Genomic DNA, 22,647 nt, shown 5'->3' on the forward strand with positions numbered 1-22,647 from the left:
CTCTCTTTTTTTTTTTTTTTTTTTTTTTGGAGATGGAATCTCACTCTGTCGCCCAGGCTGAGTACAGTGGTGCGATCTCGGTTCACTGCAACGTCCACCTCGGGGGTTCAAGCGATTCTCCTGCCTCAGCCTCCCAAGTAGCTGGGATTACAGGCACACACTGCCGTGCCCAGCTGATTTTTGTCTTTTTAGTAGAGATGGGGTTTCACCATGTTGCCCAGACTGGTCTTGAATTCCTGACCTCAGGTGATCCACCTGTCTCAGCCTCCCAAAGTTTTGGGATTACAGGCGTGAGCCACTAAACCTGGTGAGATGTATTTCAATATTTTCCTAATTTATATCTTGATGGGGAATGAAAACTAATATTTATTAAAAGCCTATTATATTCCAAGCACTGTACTACTAAATACCTAATTTGTTTTCCACCAGCCTCACAAAAGCAGATGTTATTCTCACTTGAGGAATCAAGGTTTAGAAAGATTTAAGTATCTTGACCTATTTGCCAAAGATGCGTGGCTAATAACTGGTAGTACCATCATTTGGATCAGACCACCTTATTCCAGGTCACACACTCTTTCCGTTATACAACTGTGCCTTCACTAAAATTGTGGTTCTATATCACAAAATATCTTCTCACATCATTACAGCCCCCCAGGGACTCAGCCACAGACACTTTCTGAACCTCCAATATATTTCTGCTCCTTTCTTTGTTGATTCTAGAAATACTGTCAAGCTTTCTTGACAAGCTCACTTCAACCTCTCCTATTAGTGCAATTCCACCAATCTACGGATAGAACCTTGAAATCCACTAAAAGAAAGCAGAGTAAAGAGAGGCATGCATTTCTTTAAAACTAGTGATGGATTAAGAGCATCCAATTGATATTAATTGGCATGTAGCCATTAGGCATTAAAGGTTTAGGGTCTCTGCCCTCCTCCCCAGCTCCATGGTGATCAGACCCAGCCATTTCCTGGCTTAGAGCCTCTCCTATACAGGGCCAGTCCCAGGTGCACCTTTGAGATAACAATAATGTCTCCTAAAACAAACAGCCATTATTTCTACACAAAGACCTTCAATGTTTCCTCCATCAACAAAAGGCTACAGCCATCCCTCCAAGAAGACAAAGGGCTGGAAGCCCTTTCATAAATATCATGATGATGGTGTGGGCCCAGTGGGAAGGGCGAGCCCGGAAGATTATTCTCCAGCACTTTCTCTGCTGAGGAATAGCTGGGACAGGACTGACTCCACCCTTCAGAAAGAGCTATGAGTGACTAATCATTCCTGAACTATTCATAATGACAATAATAACATTTCCCTAATCTGCAGAAAGAAAGTAAAAATATTGAGCCATTACAGGATTGCCATCAGGATCAAATGAGACAATACGTGTGAAATCTCTGTGTAAGGTTTCAAGGATTGCACAATTGACATTATTATTATTATCAGACAATTGATGGGTCACCCATATTGCCTGCATGAAAAAGATAGCTGTATTTTAGACAGATGAGATTCCAAATAGTCTTGGTTTCTAGGTCCACCAGTTCCTAGAATAAAGCATAAAGGAGAAGAAACATGGTCAGTATGGCTGACCATGATAGTCTACTAGGGCTTGTCCCCCGTCAAATTGCTGTGCAGGTGATGGCTAAATTTGTTGGCTATTCTTTCCACTCCCAAGAGCCCAGATCCTGGAAATGAGGTCGCTGATGGTTGATTCCCCACCTAGGGTCTAATGGTTCAAGTTCCCCACTTTCCCTTCCCTCCTTTGTCCCCCTGAAAACATCTCTCATGCAACTTACACAAAAATAATTACACATTATAAATTAAAGTGTGAGAAAAGTGTCCAACCTCATTGGTAATAAAAGGCAAGTAAATTAATGTGAGTTGTACCGTCTTATACCTATTTAATAATAAAAATTATAAATGAGAACTTCCAATTTTGATGAGGTTGTGACAAAATTGATGTGACCTTATAGCAGTAGTGGCATAATAAATTTGTATAATCCCTTACAGAGGTAAAATGACAACCATAGCAAATACTAAGGAGATATTTCTATCTTTTGGCCTCGTGGTCATCTCTCTCCTTAGCAATTCAGAAGGAAATAATTTAACAAAAGTGAAAAAAAAAAAAAAAACACTGCAGCTGTAGATACATTTACCCATGATAGGCAAATACTGAAACAACCTGAGAAATGTTTTAGATAATTGTAGTGTGACTGTAGTCCTTAAAATAAAAATATAAAAACTGGCTGGGCATGGTGGCTCATGCCTGTAATTCCAGCACTTTGGGAAACCAGGGCAGGGGGATGACTTGAGCTCAGCAGTTGAAGATCAGCCTAGAAAGCATAGCAACACCCCATCTCTACAAAAAATTTAAAAATTAGCAGGGTGTGGTGGTGTCCACCTATAGTCCCAGCTACTTGGGAGGTTGAAGTGGGAGGATTGTTTGAGCCCAGGAGGTTGAGGCTGTAGTAAGCTGAAATCATGCCACTGCACTCTAGCCTGGGCAACAGAGTGAGAACTTGTCTAAAAAAAAAAAAAGAAAAGAAAGAAAGAAGGAAGGATGGAAGGAAGGAAGGAAAGAAGGAAAAAGAAAGAAAGAAAAGAAAGAAAGAAAGAAAGAAAAGGAAGGGAAGGGAAGGGAAGAAATATGAAAACTACTTAGAGGCCAGGCACAGTGGCTTACGCCTGTAATCCTAGCCCTTTGGAAGGCTTGAGCCCAGGAGTTCAAGACCAGACTGGGCAACATGGGGAAACCCCGTCTCTATGAAAAATACAAAAATTAGCCAGGTGTGATGGTGCATGCCTGTAGACCCAGTTACTTTTAGGGCTGAGGTGGAAGGCTCACCTGAGCCTGAGAGCTTGAGGCTGGAGTGAGCTGAGATTATACGACTGCACACCAGCCTGAGCAACAGAGCAAGGCCCTGCCTCAAAACAACAACAATAACAACAACAAAAACAAAAACTATGGTGGCTTACGCCTGTAATCTCAACAATTTGGGAGGCCGAGGTGGGCTGATGCCTTGAGGTCAGGAGTTCCAGACCAGCTTGGGCAGCATGGTGAAACCCCGTCTCTACTAAAAACACAAAAATCAGCTGGGCGTGGTGGCGGGCACCTGTAATCCCAGCTATTCGGGAGGCTGAGGCAGGACACTGCACTCCAGCCCGGGTGACAGAACCAGACTCTGTCTCAAAAAAAACAACTACTTAGAAATATGATGAAATGTTATAAATGAAAGTATACAATATAATACAACTAGGTAAGAATGTATGCATAAACACTGGTAATAAGAAAAATGAAAAATTCTTTAATACAGTGGTCACGAACTATATTTTAAAATATTCTTTAATATTTTTATATCATCTTTTAAATACAGCAATAAAAAGAAAGAATAGTAGTTAGCTAGTAGAATTTCTCAATACTCTGATTCTATCAGGGTAGGGCACGGAGTGGTCCTTGCTAAGATGATGATGGGTATTAGTAAATTTATGAGCAATACGTTTCCAGGTGGAGAGACCGTAGTAGATTCCAGTGGTTAAAAGCCTCGGAATTCAAGTCAGGCAACAAATCACTGAGTTGGATTCCTCTTTCTTCACTTGCTTGCATGTGTGGCCTTGAACAAGCTGTTTGACTTTTCTAAATCTTTCTGACTTGTAAAATGGTAGTGATAGGCAGAACCAACTTCACAGAGTCATTGGAAGTAGCCAGTGAGATAAAGTACATAACATAGCGCTAGGTGCATTGAGAAATGATTCAATAAATGTTTGTTGTTTGTGCTGTTAATAATGATGATGATGGTGGTAGTGGTTGTGATAAACTGAGGGCTTCCAAGGAAAGTACTTTATCTAGGCCGGGCGCGGTGGCTCAAGCCTGTAATCCCAGCACTTTGGGAGGCCGAAACGGGTGGATCACGAGGTCAGGAGATCGAGACCATCCTGGCTAACACGGTGAAACCCCGTCTCTACTAAAAAAATATAAAAAAAATAGCCAGGCGAGGTGGTGGGCGCCTGTAGTCCCAGCTACTCGGGAGGCTGAAGCAGGAGAATGGCGTGAACCCGGGAGGCGGAGCTTGCAGTGAGCTGAGATCTGGCCACTGCACTCCAGCCTGGGCGACAGAGCGAGACTCTGTCTCAAAAAAAAAAAAAAAAAAAAAAGAAAGTACTTTATCTTAAAGGTCTGACATCACTTAAAGGATGCTACTCAAATAATACTATCCCTATATGTGGAGCTAACTACAAATTTTGAAAAGTAATTTTATGTTATGTTATTTATTGATTTACTTTTAATTGACAAATGATCACTGCTTTTATTTTATTTTATTTTTGAGATGGAGTCTTGCTCTGTCACCCAGGCTGGAGTGCAGTGGCACAATCTCGGCTCACTGCAACCTCCACCTCCCAGCTTTAAGCGATTCTCCTGCCTCAGCCTCCTGAGTAGCTAGGACTACAGGAGCATGCCACCACACCCGGCTAATTTTTGTATTTTTAGTAGAGTCGGGGTTTTGCCATGTTGGCCAGGCTGGTCTCGAACTCCTGATCTCAGGAGATCCACCCGCCTCGGCCTCCCGAAGTGCTGGGATTACAGGCATGAGCCACCGCACCCGGCCCACTCTGTATCTTTATGGGGTGCAATTGTGATGTTTCTTCAGATGTATACATCATGGAATGATCAAATCAGGCTAATTAACATATCCTTCGCCTCAAATATTTCTTTGTGTTGAGAATATTTAAAATCCTCTCTTTTAGCTATTTTGAAAGATATAATACATTATTATTAACTGTAATCATGGAAGTTATTTTTTCCAAGTTTGCACAAGCAGCACTGAAAAGTTGTTTTTAATGCACTTTTTAAGATAAACTTTAGGCCGGGCGCGGTGGCTCAAGCCTGTAATCCCAGCACTTTGGGAGGCCGAGACGGGCGGATCACAAGGTCAGGAGATCGAGACCATCCTGGCTAATCCGGTGAAACCCCGTCTCTACTAAAAAATACAAAAAATTAGCCGGGCGAGGTGGCGGGCGCCTGTAGTCCCAGCTACTCGGGAGGCTGAGGCAGGAGAATGACGTAAACCTGGGAGGCGGAGCTTGCAGTGAGCTGAGATCCGGCCACTGCACTCCAGCCTGGGTGACAGAGTGAGATTCCGTCTCAAAAAAAAAAAAAAAAGATAAACTTTAATTATTTATTTATTTATTTATTTATTTTTGAGACAGATTCTTTCTCTGTCATCCAGGCTGGAGTGCAGTGGCATGATCTTGGCTCACTGCAACCTCCACCTCCCAGGTTCAAGCGATTCTCCTGTCTCAGCCTCCTGAGTAGCTGGGATTACAGGTGCCCGCCATCACACCTGGCTAATTTTTGTGTTTTTAATAGAGATGGGGTTTCACCATATTGGCCAGGCTGGTCTCAAACTCCTGGCCTCAGGCAATCCACCCGGTTCGGTCTCTCAAAGTGCTGGGATTACAGGCATGAGCCACTGCGCCCAGCCCACTTTATTTTTTTAGAGTAATTTTAGGTTCACAGCAAAATTGAATGAAAGGTGCAGAGATTTTCCATAGATCCCCTGCCCTCACATAATTACAGCCTCCCCTGCCATCAACATCCAACACCAGAGTGGTACCTTTATTATACAATGGACCTACATTGACACATCATTGTTAACCAAAGTCCACAGTATATGTTAGGTTTTACTCTTGGTATTGTGCATTCTATGGATTTTACATATAATGACAGGTATTCACTATACAGAGTAGTTTCACTGCCCTAAAAATCCTCTGTGCTGGCTGGGCGTGATGGCTCAAGCCTGTAATCCCAGCACTTTGGGAGGCCGAGACGGGCGGATCACGAGGTCAGGAGTTCGAGACCATCCTGGCTAACACGGTGAAACCCCGTCTCTACAAAAAAACTAGCCGGGCGAGGTGGCGGGCGCCTGTAGTCCCGGCTACTCGGGAGGCTGAGGCAGGAGAATGGCGTAAAAACCCGGGAGGCAGAGCTTGCAGTGAGCTGAGATCCGGCCACTGCACTCCAGCCTGGGCGACACAGCGAGACTCCGTCTCAAAAAAAAAAAAAAAAAAATCCTCTGTGCTTTACCTATTCATCCTTCTCTTTCCCCAACTCTTGGAAACCACTGACAACTTTTAGTATCTCCATAGTTTTGTCTTTTCCACCATGGTATATAGTTGGAATCACACAGTATGTAGCCTTTTCAGATTGGCTTCTTTCTTGAAAGGTATTTTTTTAATGACCAGTCTAGAAGACCAGCTGAGGGTTTTGAATTTCCACTAGATAATACAAAGATAACTATTACCAGTGATTGTGTTTGGTTCTTTATGCATGTTATCTCCAGAAGACAAATGTTATTATCCTTATTGGTAGAACAAGTGTTCAAGGTCACAAAGCCAGGAAGTAGAGGAGTTAGTATTTGAATCCAGTGCGTCTGACTCCAATGTTTTTATGTTTTCATCATGCCACAGTGCTTACCTAATAATAAACACGGGTTCTGGAGCATTTAAACCCAGTCACGGGAACTGACATGGAAAAGCACACTGGCACAGCTGCATATCCAACTGCATGCCACTCCAATTCTTAGAAAACAGCATCCTGATAGAGCAACGCAACAGCCACCCCGCTTGGTGCCAGCTTTCAGTCTTATAACTTGTATTCCCAATCCTTAGGCAGGAGAGCTCAGTCAGCATACTGACTAGCCAAATTAAGTGGATCTGGTTCAGTGTTTCTTTACCTTTTTTACATTATCCGTCTCCCCAGAAGTCTCGTTAGACATTTTCTTCCTAATCACTCCCAATTCCAATACCACAGACAGACTCTACATTTTCTTATGTACCGTGGCTCTTTGGAGGCCCAAAAGCCATTGTAATACCTAAAGGATTGTTTTTGCCCTTGGAGAAACTATTTTTACACACTTGGGGGCTACATCATCCCCACTGAGAACGTATGGTCTAGATGCAGTTGGCCAGAGCTCAGGGAGGTTAACAGGGAGTTGAGACACCAGGGAGGCAAGGGCAGGACCTTGGAGAGCGCTGAAGTGGCCCTCCTGAGGCCATTCCAAGGCTCCATGTTGCCTGAAAATATGTCTGAAAGGAAGAGGCAGGTAGAGGCAGGGGCTAGGAAACTAGTATTAGTTTTATCTTACTAAATGTTGTAGGAATAATCAGAATGTGAAGGCCTCCTAATTCTGTTTCATAAAATGTTCTTGTGGGGCCGGCACTTTGCGAGTGTGGACTTTAATTCTCAAGGCCCAAGGCAGTTAAACGGCACATTTTCAGGTAGTCTAACGATTTCAGGGTCTTTATTTAGAGCCCAATTCCATAGGACTTGGAGGTTTTCTGAGATTTAAAGGTATCAGATTAATTCTCCCTTCCTCACCCTCCACTGCTGGCTGGGTTTATGATGCCACATTTATAGTTTTACAGTGCCTGCTGTGACTTGAAGACAGTAGGCACTATTTACCACGTGCCAGACAGACACTGTGCTAAGCATATTAGTGAGCTATTTTATTTAACCTGCATAATAATCTTCTCAGGTAGGTCTGATCATTATCCAAGGATAAGAGAGGTTAGCAAACTTGCTCAGGATCACACAGCTGATAATTGGGGAAGCACCAGATCTTGAACCCACATAGTCAACTTCAGAGCCTCACTGCTTAACCAGCATGCTATACTGCCACCAGATTGACTCAGTGGCCCTTGTAAGGTTTTTGTTTTTAAAAATCCCATTAATATCCTTAGCACAGGACTATTATCTCCCCTACTCAACTTACCCAGAGATATTTCTGTGACCCAACGTTTATATTTCTGTCCTCTCCTCAGGAGAACTTAAAATTTGTCATGTCACTCCTATGCTTAAAACTCTTCAATAGCTCTCCCTGGACCCCTCAGAATAAAGTCCAAATTCTTTATCATGCCTTATAACGCCCCTCATGATCAGCCCCTTCTTATAAGGCCAGCCTTGTTGTCTTTTACCATTTTGCTTATCAAACTCTCTGCTCCAGCCACGTTGATGCACTTTAACTAAACTGTGCCCTCTGTCCCTTTTGGGCCTTGGCACATGCTGTCCCCTCTTCCCAGGGAATTCCTTTCTATTCACCTCCCTTTCAAGGGGATAAATCCTCCATATCTCTCAGGTTTTAGCTCAGATATCACTTCTTCTGCATTTCCTCACAGATCCCCCAAATCTGGGTACAACAGAAATAATGGCATCGCAGTACTCTGTGCTGGTCAGATTGTCCGTGGCATATTTTGTCCAGTGCCAGGCATCACATAGATGAAGTCTGCAGGCAGGCAACCAGTATGGAGAGCGTTCTGAAATTGCTTTTAATACATACCAGGCACTGAGTTAATGATTTCATGGCTATTATCTCACATAATCCTATTGGATTGGGTAAGTACAGATGAGGAAACTGAAATTCAAAGAAGTTAAGCAAATTGCTCGAGGGCCCTCAAATGGTGAATGGCAGTGCATGATATTTGACCAAACCTGTGCAAATTCAGAGCCCATGCCTTTAATCCCTGCATAATACTACCTCTGAAAACCACAGTATCATGACTAGATTAGTGACAAAATAGAAGTTATCTAACCTAGAGAACAGATGACCCAGGGCAAGCTATATTCACTCAAACAGTTGAAAGGTTGTCACTTCAGAGAGTAAGGGACACATCAGTAGTTAGCTTAATAGAAGAAAGTTCTAAAAAGGAAGTGAGCCACTGAGGGGAAAGGCCCAAGTATCTGTCATCTATATGTTTCTCAGTCCAACATCTGGCTCAGAGGAGGGGGCTCCATAAGAGGAAGGAAACGGAGCTGCCCAGTAGTAGAATGGGTTGCCTCATGAAACAGTGACAGCCCCATTGACACTCCCCCGGTTGGGCTGGTTGGCCGCCTGACAGAGCGCCATGGAAAGGACCACAGAGAAAGGATTCCACGTATTCTGCATCCTAAAATTAGATGACCTCTAAAGCCCGCGTCCACTCAAGGATTCTGTAATTATTGGACTAAGTCTATAACTCAGATTTTGGCAAGTCACAGACCATCTGGCAATGCATCAGTGCACTGAGATCTCAGAAAGCAGAGAACATGAGTGGATTGGACTCCTGGACTTCCAGAACCCAAGCTTCCACTCTTTCCAGCTCCATACAATGGAGTTAGAAATGGTTCACTGTAACTCTGGGGAGCTAGAAACAGTCCTGTTCCAGAGGCTAATCTGGAAAGAGAGATGTTTAAGTCATTTTAGAGAAAGGCTCTGCCTGTGGGTTTCAGCTGCTGTCATGGGATCTGAAAAAGGAGATGACTTCTCCTTGCTAGCAGATGGTTAGGACAAAAAAATCAATACGTCAACAAATGAATTTCTGACAGCCATTTGCTGAAAGGAATTGAAAGGGCTCCACAAAATGTACATTGGGCTAGCCGTTGTTCCTCATGTGCACTGTGTCCTTTCACTCCCTGCTGAGTGGCCAGTGGCAAACACAGAGGACTGTCCCCTCTGTCCAGCATGGAGTGAGTTCCAATAGAGCACAGCCAGAACCAGTGCTTTCTGCCAGCTTTCCCAGAGGGCTCGCACAAATGTGGGTGGCTCAAAAAACAAGAAAACGTTCCATCAACATTGATGTTATGAGACTCTCTGACTCCACTTTCAAAAGATTTGTGCACCCTGACAAGAACAGAGTATTGTGGAGCCTAGAACACCTAATAATGAGGGCACCTTAGTTGTATGGTTCAACCTACAGCTTTAATCAAACCACAACTCCACACACAACTATATTAAACTAGGCAAACATCACTTGTGCAATTTTTGAAAGAAGTAATAAACCAAATACAATGTGCTGTCATTACCTACAGGTCTAACAGCATCTGTTTGGTCCAGTTGTATTATTATTTACAGTTCTTTGATGCTATCTTTCCATAGTCGCCCTCCTATCTTTTCACTTGCTTCTCTCAACTTAGAGATCAAACCTTCTCAGTTTGTGTCTATAGCTAGAGCCTCAATAAGCTTCCTCCGTGGCATGGTGGTCTCTCACATGGGACCATCACCACTCCATGTGTGTCCCTCCCTCTCTTAGCAGGGATCTGAGATCTAAGGTCACCTGAATCTTTTACTTCCTCTCTTTTTTCTTCCATTCTTTTACTGCCTCTAAAGAAACATGAATCAGATATAGTATAATAACTATGTGAAGCCCACCAAACTATTTTTCCAAACAGAAGGGAGTGGTTTTCCACTCTTTTTTTTTTTTTTTTTTTTTTTTTTTTTTTTTTTTTTTAGACAGAATCTCGCTCTGTCCCCCAGGCTGGAGTGTAGTGTAGTGGCGCGATCTTGGCTCACTGCAACCTCTGCCTCCCGGGTTCAAGCGATTCTCCTGCCTCAGTCTCCTGCGTAACTGGGATTACAGGCACCTGCCACCCAGCTAATTTTTGTATTTTTAATAGAGAGAGGGTTTCACCATGTTGGCCAAGCTGGTCTCAAACTCCTGACCTCAGGTGATGTGCCCACCTCGCCCTCCCAAAGTGCTGGGGTTACAAGCGTGAGCCACCGTGCCAGCCCACTCTCTACAGAAGGGTAAAAAATTTTCACCTTTCACCTTTTCAGCCAATAGAAAACAATGGCCGCAAAGTGAACTTAAAAACTGGTTTCCCCTTGTAATTATTGACCAAACTGCCTTCCTCTTCTGATATATTCCTTTTAAACAAAATATCTTAAGCTGCAAAGGTAAATAGATGGGATTGGAATACTGTTATCTAAAGTTCCCGGATATAGCCTGCTTGCACAGATAGATGCTGGCTCCACAGGTGTTCCCCACAGGAATGTTTATACAGATGGAGCACACATAGATGTTTCTCACAGACAGAGGTACACAAACACAGATGCTACTCACATAGACAGATGTCCACCAGGAACACAATATATACCAGCAGCTCTCGCAGGGTGGTCTTGACATAAAGTTCCCGGTTCTCAGCTGTGTTCTCAGTCAGGGTTGTTCCCCAAAGTCCTAAGGGGCATGGGAGAGATGCCTGGGATCCTCAGTGGCAGTGTTCCTCCCAGTCATCCCCACCCATCTGTCCATGGACTTTAGCTCCTTTCCACCCCTGCCCTTCCTTGCCCATCACCTTCATCCTTGGCTGAATCTGGCTACTCTACCCACACCCATGCTTGCCCTTCCCATCAACTCCCTGAGGTCGACAGAGGTGAAGGCCCTGGCTCATAGAGAATGAAGGCATGGAAAGGAGGCACCTGTTTCAGGTGGGGTAGTCCAGGGCATCCTCACATCCACATCCTCCCTCAAACCAGCTCCCACATACTCCTCTGGGTCCCCAGGTGATGACCATGCCAGACTCCCCACAACCGGTAGACCGCTTAGCTGGTCTCTGTGTTCTGGGGCGTGCAGCACTGCCACAAGCAATTCACGCACCCCAAAGTGACACTGAAAGGTCACCTCTTCTTCAGATCACATTCCACCCCCACCCCCTGCCCAAAAGCTTTTACGACTCCTTCTCCTGACTCTAATATCCCAGGAGAACCCTCCCTCTATCCAGTACCTCTGATGCCTCGACAGATATGGAGGCAGCAGCTGGACACCTGAGTCCTGTGTGCCGTCTCCTGGGGTTCATCTTCAGGCTTCTTGGGTTGGGGCTGGAGGGGCCCTGAGCTGGCGATGGTGCAGACCCTCAGCGTCCCATGTGGGGAAGGGGGACCACTGTAGGCGGGATTGTCCCAGGCTCCACTCCCCAGCTTTTGCAGCTCCTGCCCCTCAGGAATTTCCACAGCATTCATGGGAAATGAGGTAAGGGGGCCTGGTACCCCAGGTGCCCACTCTCAGCTGGAGGAAGAGGGAGCAGAGGCGCAGCCCAGCCTAGCCAGCAGAGAGCAAAGGGAAGGGCGTCTGAGAGCAGCTGTTTCCACACAGCCTGGGCTCCTGCCTTTTGTAGGGGGATGTCTGTGCCCGCTGGGGAGGGAGCGGGTGAGAGGACAGGGTGGGGAAGGACCATCAATCCTGTCAGGAGCTGTCTCTCCCTCTTGCTGCAAGCCCCAGGGACCAGCAGAAAGGGGAGGTGAGGGAACTGGAAGGTGGGGGTCTGAAAAGGGAAGAGAGGGGAATAGGAGGAGGATGTGGAACTGGGAGTGGAAGGAGAAACGGGAGGAAGAGGTGATGCTGGGGATGAAGGGGGCTGCTTGCAGATGTGCCTGGTGGAGAGACGGCTCAGAGGTCGGACAGAAGAGATGATCAAAGAGCAATGGGAGGAGCTGAGACGGGAGGGGAGCCGGGGCCTGTGCTGTGGGTCTGAGCTCATTCCCACTAAAAGCTCCTGAAAGGGCCAACATGGATTGGGGTGGGGACCGAGGCCAGGGAGGAAGGCTGAAGAGCGCTGCCCCCCTCCCAGGCTTTGCCCACCTCCCAGGCTCAGCCAATGGGTCTGAGGCTCCCGTCCTGTCTCACCTTGAGCTGTCCCCTGGTGGAGTAGAGACAGGCGGCTCCCCTCCCTCACTTCACCCTCTCAGCTGCGGGGGAAGGACAGTGGCAGGAGGAACCCCAGTGTCACATACTTCAGGGCGCTGAGGGGGCAGAGGAGAGGACTGCAGAGTCCTAGGTTGTCTATATTCCTTGTTCTGAGGCTTGCCTTTCCATGGCTTACGGGTGAGATACACAAAGAGAGGGGGTTCCTTAAGGGTGTGGGGCTCAGTATGGGAAAAAGGGTATAACCTGGTTGGGAGGCTGGATCAGAGAACAAAGGACAAGGACAGTATGATGCGGGACTAAAGGGGAGTGGATATATGGACCCAGCTGAGCTAGGAACATTTTCCCATGGCTCTGCTTAGTCCTGGGCCTAGAATTGTGAGCTTGAGCACAAAATGGAACTACGCCTGATATCAGGATTGATCTGCTTTCTTTATAACCGCAGGTCTCTGAATTAAAACTGTGGCATGGGCCCCCAAGCACATTCCTGCCTATGCCCTGCTCCAGCGTCCGATCACCTGCCCCAGCTCCCCCATAGGCATGCATGATGCCCCAGAATGGGGCTGGTCCCACAGGTGGTGGTGGTCACCCTGCAGTTTCTCCTCCTTGAGGCTAGAGGAGAGACTTTCCTCTCCCAGCTCCTGGCTCCCCACCTAGGGCTACTCACGGGCCTGAAGCTCACCTTCGCATTCAGTAAAACATCAGCCTTGTCAAAATAATCAGTCTTGAGTGTCCCTATAAAGAGATCTTGGCTGGGTGTGGTTGCCCACACCTGTAATCCCAGCACTCTGGGGGGCCAGGGCGGGAGGATCACTTGAGCTTAGGAGTTCAAGATCAGCCTGGGCAACATGGTGAAACACGGCCTCTACAAAAATAAATAAATAAATAAATAAATAAATAAATAAATAAAAAATTAAAAAAATTAGCCAGGCATGGGGTGTGTGCATGTAGTCCCAGCTACTCAGGTGGCTGGGGTGGTAGAACCACTTGAGCTGGGGAAGCTGAGGCATTGAGGCTGCAGTGAGCTGAAACCACACCACTGCACTCCAGCCTGGGCAACAGAGCAAGACCCTGTCTCAAGATAAAAGAAAGATAACAAGTGTTGGTGAGGCTGTGGAGGAAAGGGGCCCCTTGTACGCTTGGCTATAGTGTAAATTAGTACAGACATCTTGGAAAACAGTATGGAGGTTCCTCAAAAAAACTAAAAATAAAATTACCATATGCTCCAGGAATCTCAAAGGAATTGAAATCAGTGTGTTGAATAGATGTCTCCTTTTCCATGTCCATTGCAGGATTATTAACAATAGCCACTAGCCAAGATACGGAAACTATCTAAGTATCTATCAACAGATGAATGGATTTAAAAGATGTGGTATATATGCACAATATAATATGCTCAGCCTTGAAAAAAAACACAGAAAATTCTGTCATTTACAACAACATAGATAAACCTAGAGAACATTATGTTAAGTGAAATAAGCCAGGCATAATGAGAGAGATGCCCTATGCTCTCACTTATATGTGGAATCTAAAAAAATTGAACTCATAGAAGTAGAGAGTGGAACAGTGGTTAACCAGAGCCTAGGGGTGAAGGGTGGGTGAGAGGGGAAGAGAGTGGTCGATGGATAAAAGCTTCCAGTCAGGCAAGAGGAATACGTTCTGGTATTCTGTTGCACAGTGTGGTGACTACAGTTAATCATGTACTGTGTGCTTCAAAATAGCTAAAAAAGAGGATTTAAAATGTTCTTACTACAAAGAAATGATAAATATTTGAAGTGGTGAATATGCTAATTCACCTGATTTGATCACTCCACAATGTATATATGTATCAAAATGTCACATTGTACCTCATAAGTATATAGAATTATTATTTATCTATTAAAAATAAAATAAAACTTTAAAAAATGGAGCAAATGGGCCAGGCACAGTGGCTCACACCAGCACTTTGGGAGGCCGAGCTTGAGGCAAGGAATTCAAGACCAGCCTGGGCAATAAAGTGAGGCCCTGTCTGTACAAAAAAATCAAAAAATTAGCTGGGCATGGTAATGCATATCCGTGATCCCAGATACACGGGAGGCTGAGGCACGAGGATTGCTTGAGCCTGGTCAGGGCTGCAGTGAGCCGTGTTCATGCCATTGCACTCCAGCCTTGGTGACAGAGAAAGAGCTTGTTTCAAAAAAAAAAAAAAAAAAATTCAGCAGCAGCAAATGGAGGCATGAATAATGCGAAGTAGCGTATTTTAATGGTATAGACACTAAACATTATGAAGTTTAGAGGAAAAGGCAGCTTCCTCTGGAGGAAATGAAACAGAAGCTAGATCTTGATGGATGGGTAAGGTTTGAGAAGGAAGAGCCGCATCGGGTTTGGATGGGAAGGTTTGGAAAAGGTCTCAGAGGTTCCTTCTAAGCGTAGGAATGATAGGTGGGGTCTTGGGCTCTGAAGATGTCTGTGATGCCCCTAGGGCTGGCGCTCAGTGCATTTGGGAGAAAACAGAGGAGGAGGAAGGCCTGAGGTTGCATAACGAGGGTGAGGCCCTCCTGGTGGTCCCTATTGCCACCGAGGACTGTGGTGTATGTGAATCCCTTCAGAGAGCATGGAAACTACCAGCTATTCAGAGTGGTTGAAGAACAAAAGGAGGTGGCTTCTGACAAAGTCAGTGGGAAGGAAATAACAAAACAAGAAAAAAAGGAATGGTTCTTTTTCATCTGGGGCACTCATCCATGCTAATTTTTCATCCATAAAGAAATGAGTAGTCAATCCTTTCATGCTTCCTTTACCAAAAGGTGATTGAATTTCTTTTATTAATTCATAGCCTATGTTTAAGGGAAATATATTATTTTGAGATTTTTATTTGTAGTTTAAAAGTTTCTTGGTGGGTTGGAGATTTAAGGTAGTTCCAGACTTCTTTTAGATTTTTCCTCCTTATTATAGTTTGTATAAATATTGATCCAATCTAGATATGAGCTCTGGGTAGAAGGAATCTTTTTTTTTTTTTAAACTATAGAACACAGCGTTCCAGAAAAACCTCATTTCCATTGGTGAATGACTATTGGCGTACACAAACCTGGTATGTGGTTGAGGAGAAGGGATGCAGCTGACGTGAGAAAATCTTGAGAAGAGACGTGAGAAAATCTTGAGAAGAGAGCCATAATCCCCCTTCAAATTCACTTGAGGTTTTGATGTATGAGGAAAGATGAAAAGAATTGCATGTGGGTAGGCCTGGCTGAAGAGCTAAGGAGTGCAGGTGCATGTGTGTGGGATGGGGGCCTGATAGCCATGCGCAGAGAGTTGAAGGCATAAGCCCCAAAGAAGGAGAGGGATTGTGAAGGTGCTCTTTAGGGGATTATCTAAGGGTAATGAATGAACCAAAGGGGAAAAAAAATGTTTCATCAGAAGAACTTTCATAATGGGTAAGATGTAAGAGGCTGTAAAACAACCTCCCATGAGAGATGGTGAAATTCCCATCCCTTGAGTCATTTGGAGGAGACCTAGAAAGTTTTGGAAGTATACAACACTGCCCTGTTAGGGGAACAGATTTGGCAACCAAGACTATCCTCTATTGTGGTGTTTTACAGCTCAATTTCCAAGGTGAGTCCATTGATAAGCAATAAATTTGGAAACTCCCCAGAAAAAAGAAAAAGGAGGAGGAACTGTGCCAGAATCAACCATCTTATGTTAGATAAGCTGATGACAAAGGAAAAGGGAGCCACTGCCTCTCACCCACGAGCCTTTTAAATAATTGCAAAATGACCCCTGCCTTGCATAACTGGACCTTAGGATAGGGGTGATGAACAGAAAGCTAACAGTATGGTCCAGAGAAGCAGGAAAAGCAATGGGAGATGGTATCTGATTCCCATTGGGTAATTTTGAATTCTGGAGGAGGCTTCTGATCAGCAGGGGTTTGAATGTGCTACAGGAGGGTCATCATGTGACAAGTCTCATGTTTCTGATTGTTCAAGGCCACCAGTGGACTGCTTTATTCACCTTTGGTCACCTACCTGTGCAAAATCCAATTGCTTTCTCCTGCTTAGTGTTAAGCATTCCCCATGTGTGTGGATCAGCCAGGATTGGCCCCAGGAGCACAACTTATGCAACATGGCTTGAGAAATTTACTCAAAAAAGTTCTCTGCATTCTTATGATGTTTAAACTTGCTCAAGAAATTGCAAATGTGGTAATCAAGTGACATCTCCTGATTATCTTGTGTCCAGTACCTCTCTCCATGTCCTCAAGCTCCTACTGGCACTTGACTTTTCCTGTTGTTGATGCCATTGACAAACCAGTGTCAGCCGGATGCAGTGGCTCATGCCTGTAATCCCAACATTTTGGGAGACCGAGGCGGGCAGATCACCTGAAGTCAGGAGTTCAAGACCAGCCTGGCCAACATGGGGAAACACCGTCTCTACTAAAAATACAAAAATTAGCCAGGCATGGTGGCATGCACCTATAATTCCAGATACTTGGGAGGCAGAGGCAGAAGAATCACTTGTACCTAGGAGGCAGAGGTTGCAGTGAGCCGAGATCATGCCACTGCACTCCAGTCTGGGCAACAGAGTAACTCTGTCTCAAAAAACAAAAAATGTGAATAAAGTCCCTGTGTTTAGCAGTTGGCTCAGCAACTTACTAGTATACAGTTCTGAACAAGTCACTTTTGAGACTCAGTTTACCTATCTACAAATCTCCAAAGTGTTTATAGCAATGCCTGCCCTGCTGACCTTAAGGACTGTTTTAGGATTTAGATAGTAGAATATAGAAGTTTTTATAAACTGTGTACTTTGAAGCACAAAACAAATTTAGTTCTCTTGCTATTGTGTCCGTGCTTGTACATTCCACTCATATACAGCAAATCGTGGGTAATGTAGATACCTTCAGCCAGGACTTTGACATTGTTTCTGAGTGACATGGATCCCAGAACTCTCTGTGTCTACACTATTTCAAGCAGCTGACACCAGTAGAATGGAGTGATACCATTTGGCTTAGAGAGAATTCCAAAGGTAATCTTTGAGTGACAGCACCTATTAGAGGAGTTTTATAACCACATGACAAGCCTTGTGGTCCATCAAAGCCAGAAGCACCTCTTCCTCAGGAGGCTTTTTAACCCACTTGGCGAATTAGTCCCATGGCTTCACTGGGATGTGGTTTTTGGTAATATGCCATCCAAGTGTAGACACCGGGGTGGGGATTACCCCATTTCTGCCACCAGTGCACTCCCTTTTCACAGCATGCCCATCCCAACAAGCTTCTTCAGTGACCCCCGGATCTACTGGACTCCAATTAAGAGTCGGAAATAGCAAAGTCTATAGGAAGAAAACTTGTGGCCCAGGACCTTGTAAGTTCTACTGAAGGAACCCCTGGGGAAAGTCACCTTCCATATTCCAGACAAAAGAATCTTGGGGTGATTCACATTCCAAGTTCTACAAGGAGAGGCAAGCTTCAAACCACCTTCCGTATACTATATACTGATTCTTAACCATTTCCACCTCAGTAAGTGTAAACCACAGGACACAGCTCATAAATAACCGTGGCTCACTATGACAATGATTCTTAATGGAAACATTGGGAATCACTTACTTATAAGAAAGCATCCTGGACATGAGACCTTAAGCTTCATCAATATCCCACTAGTCATCTGTGTGGGAAAAATAGTAAAATTTGTTTTTTGTTTGTTTTTTGAGACAGAGTCTCACTCTGTTACCCAGGCTGGAGTGTAGAGGTTCAATCGCAGCTCACTGCAACCTCAACATCCCAGGCTTAAGCAATCCTCCTATCTCAGCCTCCCAAATAGCTACGACTACAGGGCATACCACCACACCCGGCTAATTTTTGTGTTTTTTGTAGAGACAGGGTTTCACCATGTTGCCCAGGATGGTCTCAAACTCCTGGCCTCAAGTGATCCTCCCGCCTCAGTCTCCCAAAGTGCTTGGATTACAGGCGTGAGCCACCGCACCCAGCCCCAAGTCTCTAAAGAGATCCTTTTTTGGGGCCAGGTGCGGTGGCTCACCCCTGTAATCTCAGCACTTTGGGAGGCCGAGGTGGGCCGATCACCTTCGGGAGTTCAAGACCAGCCTGACCAACATGGAGTAATCCCGTCTCTACTAAAAATACAAAATTAGCCAGGCGTGGTGGCACACGCCTGTAATCCCAGCTACTCAGGAGGCTGAGGCAGGAGAATAGCTTGAACCCAGGAGGCGGAGGTTGCAGTGAGCCGAGATTCTGCCATTGTACTCCAGCCTGGGCAACAAGAGTGAAAACTCCGTCTCAAAAAAATAAAAAAGTTCAAGGAGGGTTTTGATCGATGAAAAGCTTTTGGATGTTTAGACTAGAAGATCTCAGGTGACCTTGGAAAGTAAGAAGGCTTTAGATGCCTACAGATTTGGGGGAATGAAGGTGTACAGCTTCAAGGGTAAGTAACCAGGCAATGAAAAAAGTGGCTCAAGAAAAAAAAATTACAAAAAAAACTGGCTCCGTTTAACAACACTGGAAATTTATTAAAGATTTGTTGAGTACCGACTGTGTGACCATCGTTCATATCGGCTTGGGGATATCCCAAGAAACAGAAACAACCATCCTCATCTTCACATACTAAAAGCCTCACCCACTTCTTATGGTGCTGATTTTAAAACAGCTTTATTGAGATAGAATCACACGCCATAAAATTCACCCACTTAAAACAGACAATGCAATGGTTGTAGTACATTCACAGATATGTGTGACTATGGTGCTAATTTTTCTTTTTAAGATGGAGTTTTGCTTTTTTACCCAGGCTGTGGTGAAGTGGCACAATCTTGGCTGTTGTTGTTGGCCAGGCTGGTCTCGAACTCCTGACCTCAGGTGATCCACCCGCCTTGGCTTCCCAAAGTGCTAGGATTACAGGCGTGAACCAGTGCACTCAGCCGACTATGATGCTAATTTTAAAGGAGGAAAGTTTGGGAATTAAGTTTGGAAGTCGGGATTTTTGTAATTTATGCTGTAAATGAGAGAGGGAGAGGACCCCAACCAGCAGAACAAATTCTCCACTCCTACCCTCACCGGCGGAATCACAGGACCCAGTGGGAGGCCGCAAAGGTGTTTTACCTACCATGGCCACTGGGTGGCAGCAGGACCCCGGCCCCATGTCTGTCAATATGGAGAGGCTGCTCTTTTTCTGGATGTAAAAGAGCGAATAATCCAGTTTGGAGGGCTGAACCCTCAGAGAGGCCCCAATCTAGAGACCACTTCTCTCCACCAGCTTCTTTCTATACCTTATCTCCCCCCATGCCCCCCGGGTAACTCTGCAGGTTCAGATCTGGGCCTGCGAACAGGTTCTAAACCTATAGGGCTTTATCATTCTAGAGGCCTAGTAATGGCCCCTATTAAACTGGCTCCTCTGAGAAGCAGACACCAAGGCTGAGCAACTATGTGTGGGTTTTTTGCGGGGGAAACATCTGTGAAAGAAAGCAAGGAGCTGAGTGAGGCTGAGAGCGCTGTCAGAGAGTGAGGAAAGTCCTGCCTGAGTGAAGGAGATAGGGTAGGAAGATTGGGAGAGCAGCCGTGGTATAGTCGAAGAGAGGTCCAGTGAAACCTTCTGGGAGCCACAATAGGCCACTGGGGAGTTCTGTGTCCCCCAGGAATGGACTTGCTTTCGCATCCCTGCCACACTCAACTACTGGTGAGGCTGCTGCAGGTGGCAGCAGGCCTGGGGCAGTGTGGCCCAGGTAAACGTCTTGGTCAGCTGCCCTACCTATAGTCTGCGGTCTCTGAGACCCATTCACACCGCTTCCATGCCTTCCTTTGGAGAAGGGACAGCTTCAGCCCTCCGGGGTCTCTACCAAGTGCCACATCTGCTTCCTACCTCTCAGGGAGACAACTCAACCCTCACCTCTCATCTCATGTGCTGATTTCACTCCCCGATTTCATTTCCCTCTCCCCACACCCCACCCTCCATCATGGTTCCTCCCATGCCCTGGATGAGACTCTGCCTGCTCCTGGATGAGTTCAGGCACACTTACCCTCCCAGGCAAGTCCTACATTTCCATGCCTCCACGTTTGGCAGCTTCTTGCTTAGAAACCCTAAAACATGAAGGAGGTAATGGGATTACCTGGGTGTTGGCTTCAGCCCGGATCCCAGGTGTCCGCCTGCCCTGGCTGGAAGCTAGCTGACCAGCACCAGGCCCCATCCCTTTCCTGGGGTCCCTGTTTCTCAAGTGACCATCTATTCTATGGTGCCAGAGTTGGTGGTGAGGTCCCAGACTCAGCTGAGCTTCATAGATCTCCCTGAACTATGCGACAGGCAACCATAGCTTTGCCAGGTGGCTCAGAGAGCCAGGTAGCTCTTGGGGATCAGAAAAAAGACATTGACACTTGTCTGGGGAAAGCAGAGGTTTGGTAAAGTGAATGTTAGGGGGAAAGAATGATGGGTTCTTGGCGTGTCCTGGGGAACAACAGGGTCCACAGCCCCCTTTGGGGCTCTGTGAGTGCTGTTGAGGCTGTAGGATCTGAGGCAGGGCTGAGGGGCCTGCGGTGCATGGGCTCCAGGCTTGGCTCCTCCATCTCCCTGGCTGGTCCTCAACTCCAGGCTTGGGAAGGATGGGATATAAAGGTAGTTGGCTTTCTGGGCTGCTGCCTGAAAGGAGGACATGGGGACACAAAATATTCTGCAAGAACATATCTGGGCCAGATGACATTGCAAATCCAGAGTCCCTTAGGACATGTGAAGGGAATAACTCTGGCCTTTAAAAGGGAATCCAGCGAACCCAGGGTGTGGGAGCAGCAGAAAAACAGCATGGAAATTCACCTTGATGACATTAATTTACACCTTAGATGTTGAAGGTAAAGCTGAGGGCTAGCATGGGATTTTCCCTTTCTCTCCTGGGTAGGGAGAGATGGGGAAGAAAGGTGGAGTTGGGGGCTGGAGTAGAAAGATGAAGCTTTTAGCTGACCTGGGGAGCCTTCCAGACTGTAACTTGCCCAGGGGTCAGGCCTCCTAGGTACCAAGGCTTATGCAGCAGGGAATGTGATCACGGGGAAGTGCTGAGTGGTGGCAGAGCAGGGGAGAAGCAGCGCCCAGCAAGTGTCCTTCTGACTTTCTGCTTAGCATGTTTGTTCTGTCGCTGGAAAGAACGAGTTACTAGACAAAATATATGAAGTACCTAGTACACACCTAGCAGATGTTAGGTTCGGACAATCCCCATCACATCCCCCACCTCAGTGCCCCCAGGCTGGTACAACTTTTCTGAGCCTTGCAAAATACAGGTAAATATGTGGGCAAATATTAGTAGATTGTCAAAGCACCTCTCACAGTGCACATAAATAGATGCTTTAAAAAAATAAATTAAAAAAAAAAACCACTAAATGACTCTGTCACCAGCCCATTCTCTTCCCTTACCCGATTCTAGGGGCACCTGTTAAGAAGGGCATCCATCTCTCTTCCCTGAACTCCAACCTGTTTAATATAGTATGTTTACACTCTGCCTTCATGAGATGCTAGCATGCCCAGTTTGCTATTGTGCTTTGTCCTGTTTCTCTTGGAAATCTGTGAGCTCCCCAGGGGTGGGAGCAGAACTTTGGCTCCATTCTCCCCCACACAGAGCAGAGAATTGACTTTCCACTGGGCACACGGGAGGCTCAGTCAACACTCTATCCCCATGTGGCTACGCTGGCTTAGAGGCACAGAATGGGAGAGAAGCAGGCTCTTGGCTGAGGAAAAGCCCTGGGCGAGCACTGAGGGAAGCTTGGCCTCAGACACAGCCAGCTGCCCTCTGGACCTCGCAGCCCTGCTGTGCCCAGCTCAGCTGCTGTGTCAGTGCAAAGCCAGGGTGACATCAGCTGTGGGAGAGGTTACTGTCAGGCAAAGGGAAGGTCGAGGGAGAGCTGGCTGGCTGGGGCACGAGGCTAGATGGACTCAGGAAACGGTTCCCTTGTAGGGGAAGCAGCAGCTTGGGAGGGGCAGTTGGGAGGAGAGAAGCAAAAGGGGTGAAGGGCCAGGAATGGCCAGGGCCTGCCTGTTCCTTTCACCTACAGCAGGGAGAGAGGCATGGGTTCAGAACTCTGCAGAGAGTGTGACCTTTCTTGGAGCACTCTTAGCAACTGCAGGAAGCAAATGGGGGTGTACCGCTCTACGACCAGGAAGGCAACACGGGAGCTGGGCATAGTGACTCACACCTGTAATCCCAACACTTTGGGAGGCTGAGGTCAACACTTTGGGTAGATCACAAGGTCAGGA

At 46.1% G+C, this 22,647-nt stretch overlaps 1 protein-coding gene across 2 annotated transcripts in view; it reads right to left on the bottom strand.

Moving 5' to 3' along the window:
- PKD2L1 (polycystin 2 like 1, transient receptor potential cation channel) overlaps positions 1-11,891 on the bottom strand; it is a 44,646-nt gene extending 32,755 nt beyond the window's left edge. Inside the window, exons 1-2 of one of the 2 annotated variants that reach the window (XM_015147920.3) lie at positions 11,532-11,891; positions 10,871-10,984 (exon numbers count right to left, since the gene is read on the bottom strand). In XM_015147920.3, the coding sequence (XP_015003406.1) occupies positions 10,871-10,984; positions 11,532-11,766 (349 nt within the window). In that variant the 5' untranslated portion in view covers positions 11,767-11,891. Of the gene's footprint in view, positions 1-10,870; positions 11,007-11,531 lie in introns of both variants that reach the window. The other variant, XM_015147921.2, reaches the window with a different exon arrangement.
- Positions 11,892-22,647: the final 10,756 nt, after the last annotated feature.

The sequence above is a fragment of the Macaca mulatta genome, chromosome 9 (genome assembly GCF_049350105.2).
Source record: "Macaca mulatta isolate MMU2019108-1 chromosome 9, T2T-MMU8v2.0, whole genome shotgun sequence".
Taxonomy (NCBI): Eukaryota; Metazoa; Chordata; class Mammalia; order Primates; family Cercopithecidae; genus Macaca; species Macaca mulatta.